Here is a 17,609-nt window from a genome sequence, read left to right on the forward strand (position 1 = left end):
TTTTCATTTGTGAATTATTTAAAATTTTATCAGGTTTTGTTTTCAGAAGTCTCAAAACTCAGCTAACACATGTGATTATTATTATTATTTTTTTTAAAGTAACTTTTTGACAGATTTTATCTTCACCTACCTTCGAAGTGCAACCTGAAGAGCCATAATTTTCTGCCTTTCTGCAACTAAAACACAACTTCTGCACACGCATTCTCTCCAATGGCAGAATTTTTTGTGTCCTTTCAAACACGATACAACTCCGTGATTTCTGCAGCGGGCGCATTTCGGCTTCCGAAGTTGTCTCCTCTTTTTGCAAGCATCCGCACTGGCAACCAGCGTCTCCATATGCTGTAAAAATGAACATTAAAATGCGCTGTAGTGGAAAGTAAGGAATTCATTTCTTCGCGAGAGGTTTGAATTTAGTTTTGCTTTTATTCACCGCGGAAGCATTAAAAATTTATGCGAATAACAAATCCTTGAGTCTTAGAGTTATTAGAAAAAGGAAATTTTTTAAAACAAATATAAGAATTTTACCATTTTAGTAATAACTCTCAGAATAAGTTCACTTTCAGGATGCTCTCAGAATAAGTTCACTTTTAGAATACTCTCAGAATAAGTTCAATTTTTTATTTTTCTGTAAATTGACAATAATTTGATAAATTTAACCCTTATCCATGGTGGTCAGAATAATGTGGACATTCATCGTAGTCTAGCTTCAAAGACCACTGATTTATGAGAAAACTTTTTTCCCCCCGTTAAAGCAAATAATTCTTATTACTTGCCCATACTGAAAACTGTTGATGGCATAAAAATTTGTGTTATCTATTAAGAAGAGAAGCGATAAATTCATTTGTGAACATGAAGTTTCTACCAAGTTGGAACATATCACGATATCTAATAATCCACTGCGAGGCTAATTTTAACTTTTAGGGAGTTCATACACTCAAGGATACTAAAATTCTGAAGTTTTATTAAAAGGTTTGAGTATTTTAATTTCATCGAAACTAGTGTTTTCGAGTAAGCACATAATTATTACTTTGGGACCAAGTACAGAGACGTTTAGCACTTTAGGGTCAACTACTTCACAATTTATTCAGAATTTTAATAATTTTCAGCCAAATTCTCAGAGGAAAAGCCAGGTTTCATTTGATACCTAAATATTTCGATGATTTATTACAAATTACAGCTTTCACTATATAATAACTGTTGTAGCGTGTTTAAAATTTAAACTGGTTACAGATTTCAGCTGTAATAACTACTGGTGCTTGTTTAAATTTTAAGCTTATACATAGATAATACTTCAGTTAATGTAGAAATGTTTGTTACTTTATAAATGTACCGACAAAAGCACTTGAAGTGTTCAAACGCAAGTAAAACTTTTCTACACTGGCTATCATTAATTAAGAAAAATAAAAAAAAAAGGACAATTGGTCAAAAAGTTACATGTTAGAATTTAATGAAACTGACCCATAGTATACAACACATAGTAAGGTATAAAATAACACGAAAAGGAATAACCAGACAATTATAATGGGATAGAAATCAGCATTTGTTATGCAAGGATTATGTTAATTTTATTAACAGTTAAATTTTAAGTTCCTTTCCTGTCAAATTCTTAACTTCAACTTATTACTTCTGGACAGAACGTAGTTTTGGAATCTTGCTGAATATTTAATGAGGAGGAGCGGTATTTAAACCACGAAGTTACTTACAGAGGCAGAGAAAATCAGAGTTTCTGATTTACGCGCGTTTGCCTTTTTGGCCACTCTCTCTCAAAGCTGTTATTACGCTCGGCCGTACTCAGGCCCTTGCTAAGCTTCGTAGTCAATTAAGTTAAGGGGCCAACTCGATTTGAACCTTGATAGCATCGGCTATATTTCTTTAGTTAATCTTAGTTTTAGTTTAATTCTTAGTCTTTTAAGTTCAAGTCCAAGTGCGGGCTTTGTGTGTACACTCCCAGGCGGAGTTTTGTTAAATCTTATTGGAATAATAAAGGGTTAGTTAGCTTTCTGTCTTGTTGTTTCTTGTCACCGAACTTAAGCGATTATTCGCTTATCAGTTCTTAGATTCTTCACTTCTAACATTAACTTAGAATTACAAAGTGAGGAACTCTACAGTATAAATGAACAAATCGGATGTGTTAGCTTGGTAAAGGAAAATTACCTTCAGTATGGAATATGATATCCCCTAGAAGCAGTACAAACTATTTCAGGGAGATGTGCGATGTTGTCATTTATGTAGTCTATCAGTTCCGTAGGAAGTGAGAGCCATTGCTTTTTGCAAAACAGTTGCAGGCGTGGTAAGAGTCTGAAGTGAAGGATTGAGAACATCTATACATCTTCATCTCAAATATGGTGGGATAGGATTAAAGTTCGGTGACGCAGCTCACCATTGCATGCGGTGAATAGTTTGCTGCTGAAGATAATCATTGTGCGTAAAATTCTGTAGCAGGAAATTATCACCTATTGCCTCGGCATAAGGGCGCGCATAATTATCAAGAATGACTCTATAGATCTGAGCATTCCACGTGACGTTCCACGTGGAATGCTCAGGTATGAAGGGCTCTGCTTCCGCCCAGAATCATACCACCTCAACACAGACACTGCCTTCTCCATATGCATCTCTTTCACGGATATTTGATAGATGATAACGGGTTCTAGGTTCTCTTCAAATCAAATAACACCTACTATCGCTTCGGAGGCTAAACCTGGACTCATTCGTAAAGAGAAAGGCCCTCTATTCATCAGCTGTCCAGTGGACACGTTGACGTCGCCACCTCAAACGTTCCCTTCAATGACGTGACATGAGCGGCACGCGAATGAAAAGTCGCCTCGCGTACACATCTCTTTCGTGAAGCCTTCTACGCTCAGTCGACGTTGACATCAACCTTCTACTGGCTAAGGGAGGATCGAGTCGGAGCTGAGGTTCTAGTCCTTCGCGCACATGAAAACAAATATCGGTTATCAGCGCTCATCGTAGCGGTTGGCCGTCCTTGACTGAGCTTTCTGGATTTTGAATCCGTGGTTAGAAATTGTTGCCAAAGTCTACGAACCACAGAAGCATTCACATTAACCACTTCTTGTCCTGCCTTTCTTTCCCAATAGCTCTCCATTCCAGTTCTCCAGGCAAATGATGCCTGGAAATCATTGTTAGAAACTGGCTATCCCAGATTTCTGATTTCAGCATCACGTAGTGCAGGATTGCTCTAAAACATGCACTTTTATCCTCCTCGCAGGTGATGTATTTCGATTGAAGCGCCACTGATTGCATACTTTAGTTTTACTTAGCAATTCTTATTTGATAACCTATTCAAATTTTGTACGGATTGGCTTATTTTTGAACGAGTTATCGCTATTTTTGTGATTATTCCTTAATTTATAGAAACCAGTGTCCTTAATTTTTGAACACCACCAATGGCCGAATAGTTAAGAGGGCTAAACATTGATAGTTTGACTCAGGTTAAATCCCCAACGATTAGGTTAGCTGGTTGTTGTTTTCGTAGTTTTCATTATATGCAGGGCCATTATAAAGTCTTTTTTCCGGTTTATTTCAATTAGAAAGTCTTTCACTAAGACATCCAGGCCCTTAGGTAAATTGTTCTCGTGTGCTTTGCTATATTCAAGTAACCTAACTTTTAGGTATACAATATCGAATTAAAACAATACATAAAAAACTGAAAAGGCTTTTGCTGATTTAGAAGTACATGATGTTATAAAAAGTAACTGCTAAATTATTTCAATAGAAAGTAGAAAATACATGAATCTAATTATAGTTGGCAACGTAGCTTTGGGAATGTTACAAAAAATTATTTCAAATTTTGGGGCTCAAACAATCTATTTTAAGCTTTTTTTACATTATTTATTGAATATTGGCAGTTATTTTTTTACTGTCACCTATTCCTCGATAAGCAGAATCATATATATTTATTTCAGAGAACTGAGAGTTCAAGGTTGTGAGATATTTCTTGTACGTAAAGCTTAGAGATCGAGAGGGGGGGAAGTTAAGTAATTGAGTTACGGCATAATTCTAAAATTCAAATTTAGATTTCTTCTAAAATTTTTATCTTACGCTGACTGTGATATTACGTTTATTATTTCTCTACAGTTTTTTGCTCAGTTAACATTAAAATTACAAAATACAAGCAAGTATACAAGAACTTACGTCAAAGTGCTTTTAAAAGGAATAGAGCTAGGTCAACATAAGCGCTTAACGAGCTATTAAAGGCACTTTGTAAAAATTAAATACCTTAAAAAAGTCTCTTTCATCCGCCTACGTCCTCAGTAAACTAATCTGTAACAATTTATTAATTTTGAACCATAAATATCATAACATACCACTACAGTAGTGGATCTTAACTTGGGGTGAGAGAGAAGTTTCTAAATTTTCGATGGATTCTATCAGCCTTGCTACCTGCCGAGAACTAGCCATCGCTATGTCGACGTTTGGCACAAGATTTGTAAAAGTTAGGCTACAAAATAATTTTCCGAGTATCCACCATTTAGTATCGTAAAGTAAGAACAAAGAGAAACGTTTAACAAAAATGTAGTTAAAATACTTATGGAAAGGGGGTACGAAATGTGTCATTCTAAATTGTATTTAATCGACAGAAGTAGCAAGTCACACATTTTGTTTTTCTGGCCTACTTAGGATGGAGCTTATGCGTGCTACGCTTTCCTCTTGCCTTTTTCAATGACGCAAATAGATGAGGCTAGTCATGTTTTCTTAGAAACGTTTCTATTGTTTATGACAGCTTTTGCAATTCTATGTTATTTAAATAATCCTAGCTACGAATTGTAGAGACCTGATCATATATTTGATGTTTTGCTACATTTTTTCTCATTCATTTTGACAAATTTAAATATTTTGCTTTCTTCGTGCTTTATATTTTGTTCTAGTTGCTGTAATCAAGCGAGATTTATTTTTATTATTTGTTAGTGCATTTTGATTTTGTTTCGGATAGTGATGAATTCAGTGACAGAGGATTCATAATCTGTTTGTGAGAAAGAGTGCATAGCAGCCAGAAATACTTGAAAATAGTGAACTATAAGCCTTTATGTAATATGTGGGCGCCTCTTCAGTAGCGGTACAATTTGGGGGATACGCCCATGTATTGGCATGCTGCGGGAACGAGATAGTCTGACACAGAAACGAATACTGATTTCTTTAATTGACCAACACTATCCACTGACATACAGGATGCGATCAATTGATTACATAAAGCTTACGATTATGGTGCTTGTGTAACATAAAAAGGTGGTACGCAAAGACCCATTTTACTATTAGAGGATAAGGGCTTAATCATCATATCTATTGTGCTTTATACGAAGAAATCGGCGTTGTTCATACTGTGCTTCTTTATCACACAGGAAAACGGTCGCTCTTCAAAGACTGCATGTTAGGCAGGGTTTTTGCTATTCAATTTTTATTATAGAAATTTGATATTTAGTTAAAGCTTTTGAAAAAAGAGAAGCACTACTTTTAATATACTACATTTAAGATATGCTTAGCCACCTGAATGAATTAAATACATTAATGCAAGTATTTGTTAAGAATACAATAACGGCTAGTGAAAAATCTGCATTTATTGCAAAACTAAAAATTTGAAGATGTTGAGTACAAAATGAGTATTTTCAAATTTACCTTTGTTTAATCCATTTGTTCTAGAAAATTAGAAAATAATTATAACTGAAATTGAAATATAGTACCTGCAAAAAACTGAGTGAATCATTTCATGCATACTGTACCATAAGTTCAGAGATGGAGACTGGATGCATTCTATTTAAGCCAAATTTGCTGGAAAACAGCGATTTTATAAAAGACGATATTTTTGTAATACGAGCCATGTATATATATATTCAAATGGAATTTGAAAACTGGACTTGGAAGAATTCTGGTGCCCACAGTTAAAACCTTATCCATAGTTGGCAAAAGCAACACTGCAAACACTCTTACCATTTGCACCACCTGCCTCAATAGAAGAAAAAGTCAGAAATTGCATGAATGCAAGAGATGATTTACGCGTGCCACTTTCAAAAAAGGAGACTTGCTTCAAAATTATTACTATTATGAACCAACATCAAGTTAGCCATTGGAAATTAATATTTTGTTTGAATGTATGCAAGATAAAAATATATAAATGAAAATTACGATTTAAAAAAGGCCTCTTAGTTGCTCATTTTTAATTTGGGTACTTCCTCTCTAGTAAATTTCTCAAAACTGCTTCATATCCAAAACCAATTCCGCATTATGTCATCTTAAACATCTGCATTGCCTATAAATTTTAGCCAATCAGATTAACGAAAAAGTTTCCTATAAATACCGTTGCAATCCAACTAGCCTTTCTCTTTCTCTGCTTATGCTTGCGAGTTAAAGAACGTCTCTTGCTTGGGTGCTACTTTATCATAAAATTGTGGGGTGCAGAGTTGGCCCCATTGGGATATGCCATAGGGCAATCAACACGTAATAAAGAGATATCTGGATTATCAAATGATTTTGTGATTCTTCAAAAGTTCCCCGCATCTTCTACTAAGTAATTTTTATTATTTTTTTATATTTTTTCTAAGACATTTTCAGTGATCTAATCTCAATCCATTCGCGACTTCAAATTAATGTCTTTCCTAGCCAAGCATTCTTCTTATATCAAATTGCTGCAAGGAAGTTTTTCAAGATGCGAGACCTTGTTTTCACATCCAAGGGGATACAGATCATTAAAAAAGGTTAACAACCGCTGCTCTGCAATGTTTTCTAGATACTTTTTATTCAATTCAGGTCAGAAACTTAAACGAGTATCTTGTAGCATAAATTATCCCAAATGTAAGTCTCGAATAAAAGCACACTCTAGCCTCGTTAGATCTGCTGTTACCAATAATTCGCCTTTAGATGAAATTTAAAAACATTTGCTTTACGGGTACATATAAGAATGAAAGCACGTGTATGACAAAGCTCGTCCCAATCTCCGAATATAGCACTTGTCCTTACTCATCACGTCTTCACTGATAACTTGAACAGGTCTATAGCTATTAACTTTGACGTAGAGTTTTCAAGTAGTAAATGCTTTGAAAATTTGTTTTCCTTAAACTCAATTTTGTATTTCTTTCTAATACGGGAATGGAATTTCTGATTTAAGAGAGACAATTTAAGTAATGTCTCGAATTTTTTCATTTCAGCCCATGAAGCATGATCCTTTGATTGTGCGCTTCTCAAATGCTTAGATTTAACTGCTTACGGCAGACCTGTTATAGAGTTACTCACTTTTATTCTGTTAAATTAAGTCTCGAGGAACCTAGTGAACTGCTAAGCGAATAATCGCTTAAGTCCAAGAACAGAAACGTTAAACCAAGAAGGACTAATTACTATTTATCTACTCAAAACATAATGTAACAGTCGGCCCTTTTCTCATGGCATACAGAAAAGCCTCCACTTGGGCTTAAACTGAAAATGTAAGAAATAAGAACTAACTAATGATTAACTAAACAGATTTAGCCGAAGTTAACTCAATTCTAAACTAGTCGGCCCGTAATATTAAATTAGACAGCGAAGCTATCATAAGGCACGTAATACGACCGAGCGTAATAACAGCTTAGAGAGACGTAGTCCAAAGGCAAACGCGTGCTACTCGGAAATCCTAATTTTCTCTGCGAAGTCAACTGAACTTGACTTAAACACTATTCTCATTTGCATTTACGGCGATTCTAAAAACTCATTCTGGTAGGAAGTTGTAAGCTGAAGCTTGGAAAGATGGGAAAGGTAAACTAAATTAAAATAATTGTTATAAAATTAAAATATACCTTATACTATAACTAGGATCATCACGATGTAAGGAAGACATTTTTGCTCCTTTCGGCATCAACTTTTGGTTATAAAAACTGTAAGGATTATGCTAATTTTATTAACAGTTAAATTTTGAGTTAAACTCCTTTCCTGTCAAATTCTTAACTTACTACTTCCGGCCAGAACGTAGTTTTCGAATTCTCGTCGAGCGTCCTGACCACTACACCCCGAAGGTATACAAAGAAGGCGGGAGAAATACCTTATATACTCCCCCTTTTAAAGTGCGACTAGAGTTTTAGGGAACCCAGTCACCAAATCCTGGTGGTGAAGAATCATCATTCACCACCTTTTAGTCCGGGCGCCACTGTAGAGACATTAGGTAATTTCGAAGCAGAAGATGTGAAAATGAGCAATGCTCTCGCCGGGACTTGAACCACGGACCTCTCGAATTCGCGTCGAGCGTGCTAACCACTACACCAGGAAGGCATGCTAAGAAGGTGGAAAAAATACCTTATAAGTTGTACTGCCAGTCTTCGTTCTTCTGATTGGGGATAACCGTTTCCGATACTGAGTTATCCGCTGGGTTTATACATATAGATATGTATACATATATATATCTATTGTAGCTGCATATTGTACATTAGCAAGAAGGACATCAACATATCATTTTCGGAGCATAACCACCATACTAATTTAAACAATGTGAGATTTCAGTATTTTTATAAGGGATGATAAGTGACCCATGAATTCCTTTCTAAGTGACTGTGATGCTGTTTAAAAACGGAATGTTAAAAAAGTCTTAATCTACAAAGAATCGCGTTTTATTAGAAAAATATGACAGAGATAACGCAGATAAAATTAGTTTTTCGCGTAAACATCAGTAAGATTCTTGTGCTAAATTATACTGAGTATAAAGTACTGAAGTTTTGGTAGTGCTAAAAAAATGAAAGAAAAAAAACTATAAGACTATAAGACTGAAAAACTATAAGTATAACTTGGAAAAACTATAACTTGGAAACTATAACTTGGAAAACTATAAGACTGAAAGAGTTTAAAAACTCTTTGAAAGTGTAATTGGACTTCGCCGAATAAAAATTTGAAGCAAATTAGGATGCACTATGTAGGGAAAGTATCTTCAAGAACAGTTAGTAGGCGTTTTCAAACCCTAAGTTATGTGTTGTATTGAGTCAGTATCTCCAGATTGAAGAAAAAGAGCTTTAGACTGAGCCAAATAAGATAACTGAGATAAAATCAAGGAAAATGTAAAGTTTTCAGACAATAGACAACGTACATATATACATCGGTTATAGTAATGACGCGAGAATACGATTTTAGGTCGTAAATAAGGGTATGCAAGGAATGCCGTCGCATAGGGGCCCGAAGGCTTAGGGGCTCTTCAATGTCCTGCTGAACTACATTTATATGCATATATATATATTTTCTTTCTTTAAATTTAGCTTTTGATAAACATTTTTTAAGGAATTCAATTTAATAAATAAAAAATTTTTAGGAATTCATTTCAAAATTTAAATTTTAGTTAAAAAAATTTGGGGAATTTTTTTAAAGACTTTTAAGACTTTTTTTAAATTTAAATTTTACTTTAAAACATTTTTAAATTTTAAACATTTCAGTTTTACTTAATTACTTTTTAATTATTACTTTTTAATTTGCAATTTTCTCTTAAAAAATAATAATTTTTTTCACTTTACGTTTTTATTTGCATTATTTACACAATTTTGCAACACACATTTAACATTACAAACAGTTTACATTTATTAATTCACAATAACCACTTAACTCTACTTTACTTCAATTAGAGTACTCTTTTTATGATATTTGCAGAGCAAACTTACATCTCTTGATTGGCTCAGCTACTTAACTCCCTACCATAAATAATTGGTCAGTTATAATTAAAACTTGAATTACATACTTTTAGGATTTTCTTTGATTTTTTCTAGATTTATATTATTTAAATATTTTAATATTAAAGTTTACAAAATTTTTAATAAAACAAAGATAGCAGCTTGGCACTCAACTTTACTTACATAAGCGCCATCTATATAATTTGCAGAACACACTTACATCACTTAAGAAATACTTTTACAGACCCCAACGCTATATGGTAGGTAAGATAGAATTAAAACTTACTATTTACTTGCTTTTAAGTCTTTTTTATGTAGTATTTAAGTATTTTCTAGATATGAATTTATATTTTTAAGTATTTATTTGTTTTTTATAAATTAGGAATTAGTTCTTTTTAGTTTCTTTTTGATTGATATGCATATTCGTGTCGGGGAGGTTTCTGTAGACAAGGGTTTCTAAAATGCATTGGTTTCTAAATTAATTTTTCTGAAAAATGTAATTAAAAAAAATTTTTAAAAATTAATTTAATACTTACATTGCTTAATTCTCAAAATACTTCATTATTGGTATTTTCCCTTTAGACCTTTATTTTAATTGCTCATTTCTCAAGGTACCATTTTATTAGTATTTCTTTTTGGATATTCTTCACTATGTATTTACTTTTGGTTTTGACTTTTACACTTGCCTGCATGAATAACGAAACACGAAATGAATGATTGTAGAGTTAGGTTTGGAGGCAACTTCCCCTTGATAAGTCTGTCTCCTGCCTGCTCAACAGTCATTCACTTACGCATTTTTTAAAAATATTTTTAGATTAATTTTAATTTGCTTAATTGGTGAATTTATTTTCATGGTTTGGTTTTGCACTTGATTTACTTATGCTATCTGAATTTAAATGATATTTTAGATTAGTTCGAAAATTAAATCTTTTAAATGCTTGCACATTTTTTAATTATTTTAACTTTAAATTTGCTTTTTACGTATATACATGTTTGTTAATATATATATATATATATATTAATTGATTAGTATTTTACTGTGTTTTATAATCTACTTTTCTCGTTTAGCATATAGCCTACTATCTTTATTTTACCTCGTTCAATTGATTTGTTTTTTTACTGTGTTAAAAATTACCTAATTTGTTTAGCATATAGCTTTTTTATTAATTTAACGTGTAAATATTCAAATATTTTTTCTCGTCTTTCACACATTTCTTAGTAACTAAATATGATTATGTTGGAGTTTTCACGGAGCCACAATTTTTGGTAACTTTTTGGCGTACGTACTAAAATTTATCTTCTAATTTCCTTAATTTTGCAGCACAATGCGCAAAATTTTGACCAAAATTGGTCTTTTTTCGTTTGTTCTTATAATCTTACTTATAATTATATATATATACATATGACGCAGATCGGGGGTCCTTGCAAGCAGATATAACAGCTGAATTCAGTGTTGAACTGTAATAATAATAATAATAATAATAATAATAATAATAATAATAATAATAATAATAAAGGGCTGTATGTTTTAGTTTTGATTCCTCTCCGGAGGATAGCTTTTAAGTCATTAGCTATAACCGGGGCCAGACTGCTGTTCGGGTTTATTGTCAAAACAAGTTCTGATATTGTTGAGGCGAGCAGGTGACAATGGCTAAAAAAATTAGGATACAGGAAGTCAGGCCTCCTGAAGTTCACTGGAATTCACAGAAATTTCAGTTTCGAAAAGTGATTTTATACTGCAGCCACATGTCAAACTTTGTCATATAAGAAAAGAGTCAGTTGGCCGAGGTAAAAATGATTACTTCTGCTGGGCATTGTAGACGTCACACCAGTCCTTGTTTTAAAACTTGGTTATGAAATTAATTTATTTACGTATATCTCATGATAATGATTCATTCCGGAAGAAAATTTAAAAAGCGATAAAAATCTCTCAATAGTTTTTGTGTATATAATTTGAGGAAAAAATATCCTTTATAATTTACTTAATTATTTTTTAAATTTGTAATGAAATCTTATTCGATATGACTCATAAGCTATTGATGTGTCTATTTGAAGCTATTTGAACGTTTTGCATCGCACAGAAAAAAAAAAATATGTTATAGCGAATGGTAGTTATTGCGGAAAATACCTAAACTAGATTGTCATCAGTTATAGTATAAGGTATTTCTCCCACTTCCCTAGCGTGCCTTCGTGGTGTAACGGTAGCACGCTGGGCCGGTATTCCAGAGGTCCGTGGTTCGATTCCTGGCGAAGGCGGTTGCATATTTTTCATCTCTCTTGCTTCCAATTAACCTAATGACTCTACATTAGGTCTTTCAAACTGGTCATTGTAATAGAGAGGGCATTATATCAAACGTCGTTCGTGTTAACATTTTAAGCATGTTTTTCTTAAAATCTAACTATTTAGATATTGACTTTCTAAATCAGTGAAAATATAAAGGGAACTGACAACAATCAGCTATTTTACATAAACAATGAATGTTTTCTTGAAAGATGAAGAAACCCAATGGAAGCTTTTCATATAATAACGCCAAATAAGAATATTACCAAAAAATTCTTAAAAAGCTTTCCTCGGATATTTTTGATAAATGTTTAACTTAAGAAGATCTTTTTTTACCCATTTCTATGAGTTATGTTTATGCAAAAGTCTAATAAGAAACGAGCCTAGGTTTCCCTGAATAACTTGCCTTCAGAAACGAGAAGAGCGAAGTTTAATCACAACAAATTAACGGTCTTCGAGGACGGTGGCCTAAATGAATACTGATCAAATGCGGTCAAGTCATAAATTGCAAATGACCCTAAACACAGGTGATGCTGAAAAAGGGAAGACTGGGCTCTTCGGAGTCGTGGGAAAATTTGGGGGTTCTTTAATCTAACTTCTCTGCATTCCGTTTTATAGAGAGGAAAATAAGAAAACAAACTGAATTCTTTGAATGAATGCAATTTTTTTACTATGAAAATGCATTATTGAACGATAAATTGTAAGGCAAATAACATTTTTTAAAAAAACATAGGAGCAGAAAGACACATATTTGTTACATCAATGGATTTGTAGTGTAGTAGTGAGTTTTCTATTCCGAATGCTATTACATGTATATGAAATATCTGAGTATCTGAGAAAGTAGTCGTAACTCAACTGTATTTCAACTTTTTCACGTCAAAGGACCGTTTACTAAATTACAAATACATTGCGGGTCGCTATTTTTTTTTTTTTTGTTTTGTTTTGTTAATTTACTAACACAATGTAAACATTTAATTGTTTTTGATTCGGGATTTAAAAAACAACTCAAACTAGACTGCAGAAATTCTTAAGAAGGAAGTTAATCATACTGAAAAATACATTACTGATGTAATTTTTGGTTATATATGTATTAGTTACTATGGAATCCTTAAATTGTATGTATCTATATGCATATAGGCATATATGAATGGAACAAAATATATAACAAGCTATAAAACTACAAGAATTAAATTATAAGATGCCTGAAAATAGGTATAATAATTTTTTATTATGCTGGTATTATTTTATATTTATGTAATTATTTTGTGTACTATTTTATTTCTATATATTTTGTTATTATGATCGAATAATCAATAGATTTATTTTTGAAGTATAAATCAAAAAAGTAACTAGGCATGATTCTGGTACTTAAATTTAAAATGACCTTTGCATTTTCAATTATCAGTTTTCGAAACATATCATATGGAATGTTTAATTTCGTTCATATATTGAATCTGTTACTGGCATTTCCATTAACAAACTCTAAAAATCAGCCCTAGTATTAAACTTAAAAATTAAATTCATCAATATGAGTGATTCTTACACTTAAATATAATACACATTGCTTTGGTTCACTATAAATGGCATATCCCTTATCAAACTGTTGCCGTCAAATATTATCGCCCTGTATTATTTTTAAAGAAATTAAATAATGAAGATTCTGCATGTATGAATGTACGTTTCTGGCATTTAAAAAAAAAAAAACGACGGTACCTAGAGCCATTAAACTTTGAAGGACGTAGTCCTTCACCCAAACATGTGCATCTGGAAGCCTGAATTTTGAATTTCCAGTTTGTTTTATTATTTATTTCATATTTTGTAAGACTGTAATGAATTTGAAAGCGAGCAGTGGCAATACTGTTTGAAACAGAACATTTTATCTCAGCGCATCAGAGTGCTACCAGTCCGAAAAATGTAAGATATATATTTATCTTTCAATTTTAATTAACAAAGTCGTCTCTATGAAAGCAATGTGTTGCCATTGATAGAAGTAAAATTCTTTTATCTTCCTCAGATTTGAAGAAAATTCCTCAGATTTGAAGCAAATTAGTCACACATCACCGTGTTGCTATTCAGTAAAGCCTAAGATGTTTGATATTTCATTCGGAAGGTTACTGAACTAAGTGTTTTAAAAGCAACAAGCGCTGTTCTTGAGAACATTTTTTTACTAATTTCTGATGTGATTGATTTAAGTAAACATGATAAAGTCATGACATGTTTAAATAGATGTATTCAATATTTTTATGAAATAATATTATCCGACTCATTAAAATCATTACGTACTTTTTCTTTTTTATGGCAGCTATATTGTGCAGCTTGCAGTACAAGCTGCTAGTTTAAAAAAATATATAACGAATATAAATATGCTGTTTACAATGTCAAATATACTTTGTGATTTTGCTGTTGAACTGAGTTTTATATGGCGTAAGTTAGATGAACGTAATAATTTATAAATAAACTTAACACATAACAACTTAATTATGAAAAAAAAGTTCTTAGCCATTTTACTAAGGAAACTGGATACTTATATAAAGAACTGGTAAAAAAACTAAAAAGAATATAAAAAGGTATGCCAACACTTAACACTGCATCCAGAGTTCTAAACATATGCTGTTATTCAGCTTTTAAAAATTTTGTGATTTTGGTGTTGAAGTGTTTGTGGCACAAGTGCGAAGAAAACGATGTTTAATAATAAAGCTAAAAAAAAGGGGAGATAAAAGAAAAAGAAACAGTTACCAGGAATAAGTACAACAGCAGACTGGTAGACTGCGTGCCCAGCGAGAGCATAAACAACCGTAACAAACACTTTTGGTTGACTGTTAAAATCTAAAACATTTCAGGTTTTTTTTTTTTTTTTTTTTTCCCCTTCCTTTTTTTTTGTTTTCTTTTCTTTGTTTCTTTTTTTAATATTGTAAATTTTTAGGGGCCTTTGAAGAAAGTTTTTTTGCATAGGGGCCCAAGAGTTCTAGTTACCGCACTGGGTTACACTATATCCTATTTTAGTGAGTATTCGGTTAGCATCATGATTTGAATTTCAATATCATGTATAGGACATACAAACTTCGTTTGTGTATTCAAAGTGTAAAGCTTATAGAAACATTCTGGAGTATTTTTTTTAACTTTTAATTATCGAAAGATAAATTTTTCAATGCGTCGATTGAGTTTCAGGATTACACTATATCCTGTTTTAGTAAGCATTCGGTTAGCATCATGATTTGAATTTCAATATCATGTATAGGACATACAAACTTCGTTTCTGTATTCAAAGTGTAAAGCTTATAGAAACATTCTGGAGTATTTTTTTTAACTTTTAATTATCGAAAGATAAATTTTTCAATACGTCGATTGAGTTTCAGGATTACACTATATCCTGTTTTAGTAAGCATTCGGTTAGCATCATGATTTGAATTTCAATATCATGTATAGGACATACAAACTTCGTTTGTGTATTCAAAGTGTAAAGCTTATAGAAGCATTCTGGAGTATTTTTTTTAACTTTTAATTATCGAAAGATAAATTTTTCAATGCCTCGATTGTGTTTCAGGATTGCAATTCTCCCACTTGTAGATTTTAGGTTGTTAAATAACATTTAAGAGAACTAAATGACTCCTGAATAAGACATATCTCAATCCTATGCAGAAATTTTTGAATATTTGTGAAATCAATAGCATTATTAAGACTATTTTCTCAGAAGATATTTACTGAGGTTTGAGTACTCAACAAACGCCTATTAAATATACCTTTTTTTTTTTAAGCTAAGGCTTAAAATTATACCAAATGGAAGGAAAATTTATACTTTTAATGCCAAAAACAGGTTCGTGCTGCAATGAAAGCTAAATGCCGAACCAAATATTAAATATACTGGTTTAATACTACCGTCTTAAAAGCTTAATTTTCTTAATTTTCGAGTCCAATATTCTTGTCTCAACATAGAGCTCAAGAATATATTTTAATATATAAAATTAAACTTGAATTTTATTCTTAAACTTAATTTATTTTATATCCCCACGCATGCCCTTAATTACATAAAATATATTATATGCATATTAAAGTATTACAGTTTATCAGGACTGGTATTCCTCTTTACTTGCCTTGGAAACATGAACTGTCCTGACTCGGAACAGGGAGCTTACTAAAGCTATGTTCAATAAATTGTGAAGTAGACAATACACACAGGAAGGGTATACGAAACCCTTTATTTTTCTATCTTTACAGAGATTTCCGGACTTCGGAATACAGAGACCAACCACTTGTGGTCTGAACGTAAGAATATAAAAATATTAACTAAAACTCTAACTAAACTAACTTTGGATTAATATACAAGTGCCTACTTTAAGATTGGCCGTTAATTAACAAAAAGCCGTATGTAGTGCAGAGAGCTGCTAAAACTACGATACGTTTAAAATTATCAAGAGGATTAAACCTCTGGCCTTGAAGGCAACCAGCAAACGAGTAAAACTATTATGGCCAGCGGCCTGCTTCTAATAACTCCTTCCTCCCTCTTGCTTGGCAAAAAGCCACAACTTAAGAAGTACTTAGCGTTAGCAAGACAAATTTACATAAATAAGTAAAAGCTTTTAATTCTGGCCGGAAGTAGAAAATAAGAAGTGATAGTAAAGATTTAAAATAAAATAAACGTTAGTAAAACTTAGGATCCTTACAAGTTCTCTGATAATAAATGCATCTCACTTGAAATGTTTCGTTCGTTTTAACTATTAAAGTGATATATGGCAGCAAAGAATTACAGAAATTATAAATTCTGGAATTGTTTCTTTGATCTATAGTTTCAATTTTTACATGTGATTAAAACCATTGCACACCCCCTCCCAAAATTAAAATGGGACGCATAAAGTCTTCATTAGTGAACTATGAGTATAGAAGAAAAATACATACAAAAAAAATGCAAATTTTTTTTTTTTTTTTTTTTTTCACGGAATTTCTAACTTGGTTGAGCAAGAAGTGATGATTGGCAGACTTAAGGCCAAAGGATATCACAATGAATTTTTAAGTTCTGCCGTAAGAATTAGCATCGCAAGTTAAAAATCCCATTATTAATTCTCGTAGCGGAAATCTATGAAGACTTTTATGTAGTGCATTAAATTTTTTCGTACCTTATAAATGATCTTAATGCACTTTAAACTGAACATTCAGGTTAAATTCCATCAGAATATTGTCGAAGACTACGTGTCGTAGAGCTCCATGATTCAGAACAAAGTTAAGTACTTTATATGCAACCATTTATTCTTTAGAATACCGCTCATTTATAAAATTAACTCAAACTTTTTATAAGACTGAAGCAACAGGAAAAAGAAAAAAAGTTATATTAAAAAACTTACTTTTCCTAGTTTCTTTGTATCCGATATTCTTTTACGAAATTTCCAAATTTTAATCCACTCAGTTTGTTTCGCATGTACTCTTTGAGAATGCCGATAGTTATCACATAGTGAGCAAGTTATTCAAGGTGCGGGGCGGAGCATTTACGCAACCCTCAAATCAACAATTAACATTTACCTTTCATTCGTTGAGCGGAAATGTTCAGTGGGTTAGGAGGAGCTTCGACTGATGTCACCGCAGCTTGTGTCATGCGATCCAATGCAAAAGCGCATTAGAAGAAAATGAAAGCCGCCCGACATTCTTCAGAACGTGTATCCAAAATTACAACCATATTTTATTCTGTAACGCTTTTTATCAAGAAATGACTGGCG

The 17,609-nt window shown here is 32.4% G+C and overlaps 1 protein-coding gene across 3 annotated transcripts in view; it reads right to left on the bottom strand.

Annotated features, from left to right (window-relative positions):
* Nucleotides 1-17,609, bottom strand: part of LOC118186993 (doublesex- and mab-3-related transcription factor 2-like) — a 178,490-nt gene that overhangs the window by 13,799 nt on the left and 147,082 nt on the right. For 2 of the 3 annotated variants that reach the window (XM_035357169.2, XM_085807008.1), the window contains exon 2: nt 131-339. In XM_035357169.2, the coding sequence (XP_035213060.1) occupies nt 131-339 (209 nt within the window). Of the gene's footprint in view, nt 1-130; nt 340-17,240; nt 17,329-17,609 lie in introns of those variants that run through there. The other variant, XM_085807007.1, reaches the window with a different exon arrangement.

The sequence above is a fragment of the Stegodyphus dumicola genome, chromosome X1 (assembly GCF_044657685.1).
Source record: "Stegodyphus dumicola isolate Sdum_Otavi_A_Nest chromosome X1, ASM4465768v1".
Classification (NCBI taxonomy): Eukaryota; Metazoa; Arthropoda; class Arachnida; order Araneae; family Eresidae; genus Stegodyphus; species Stegodyphus dumicola.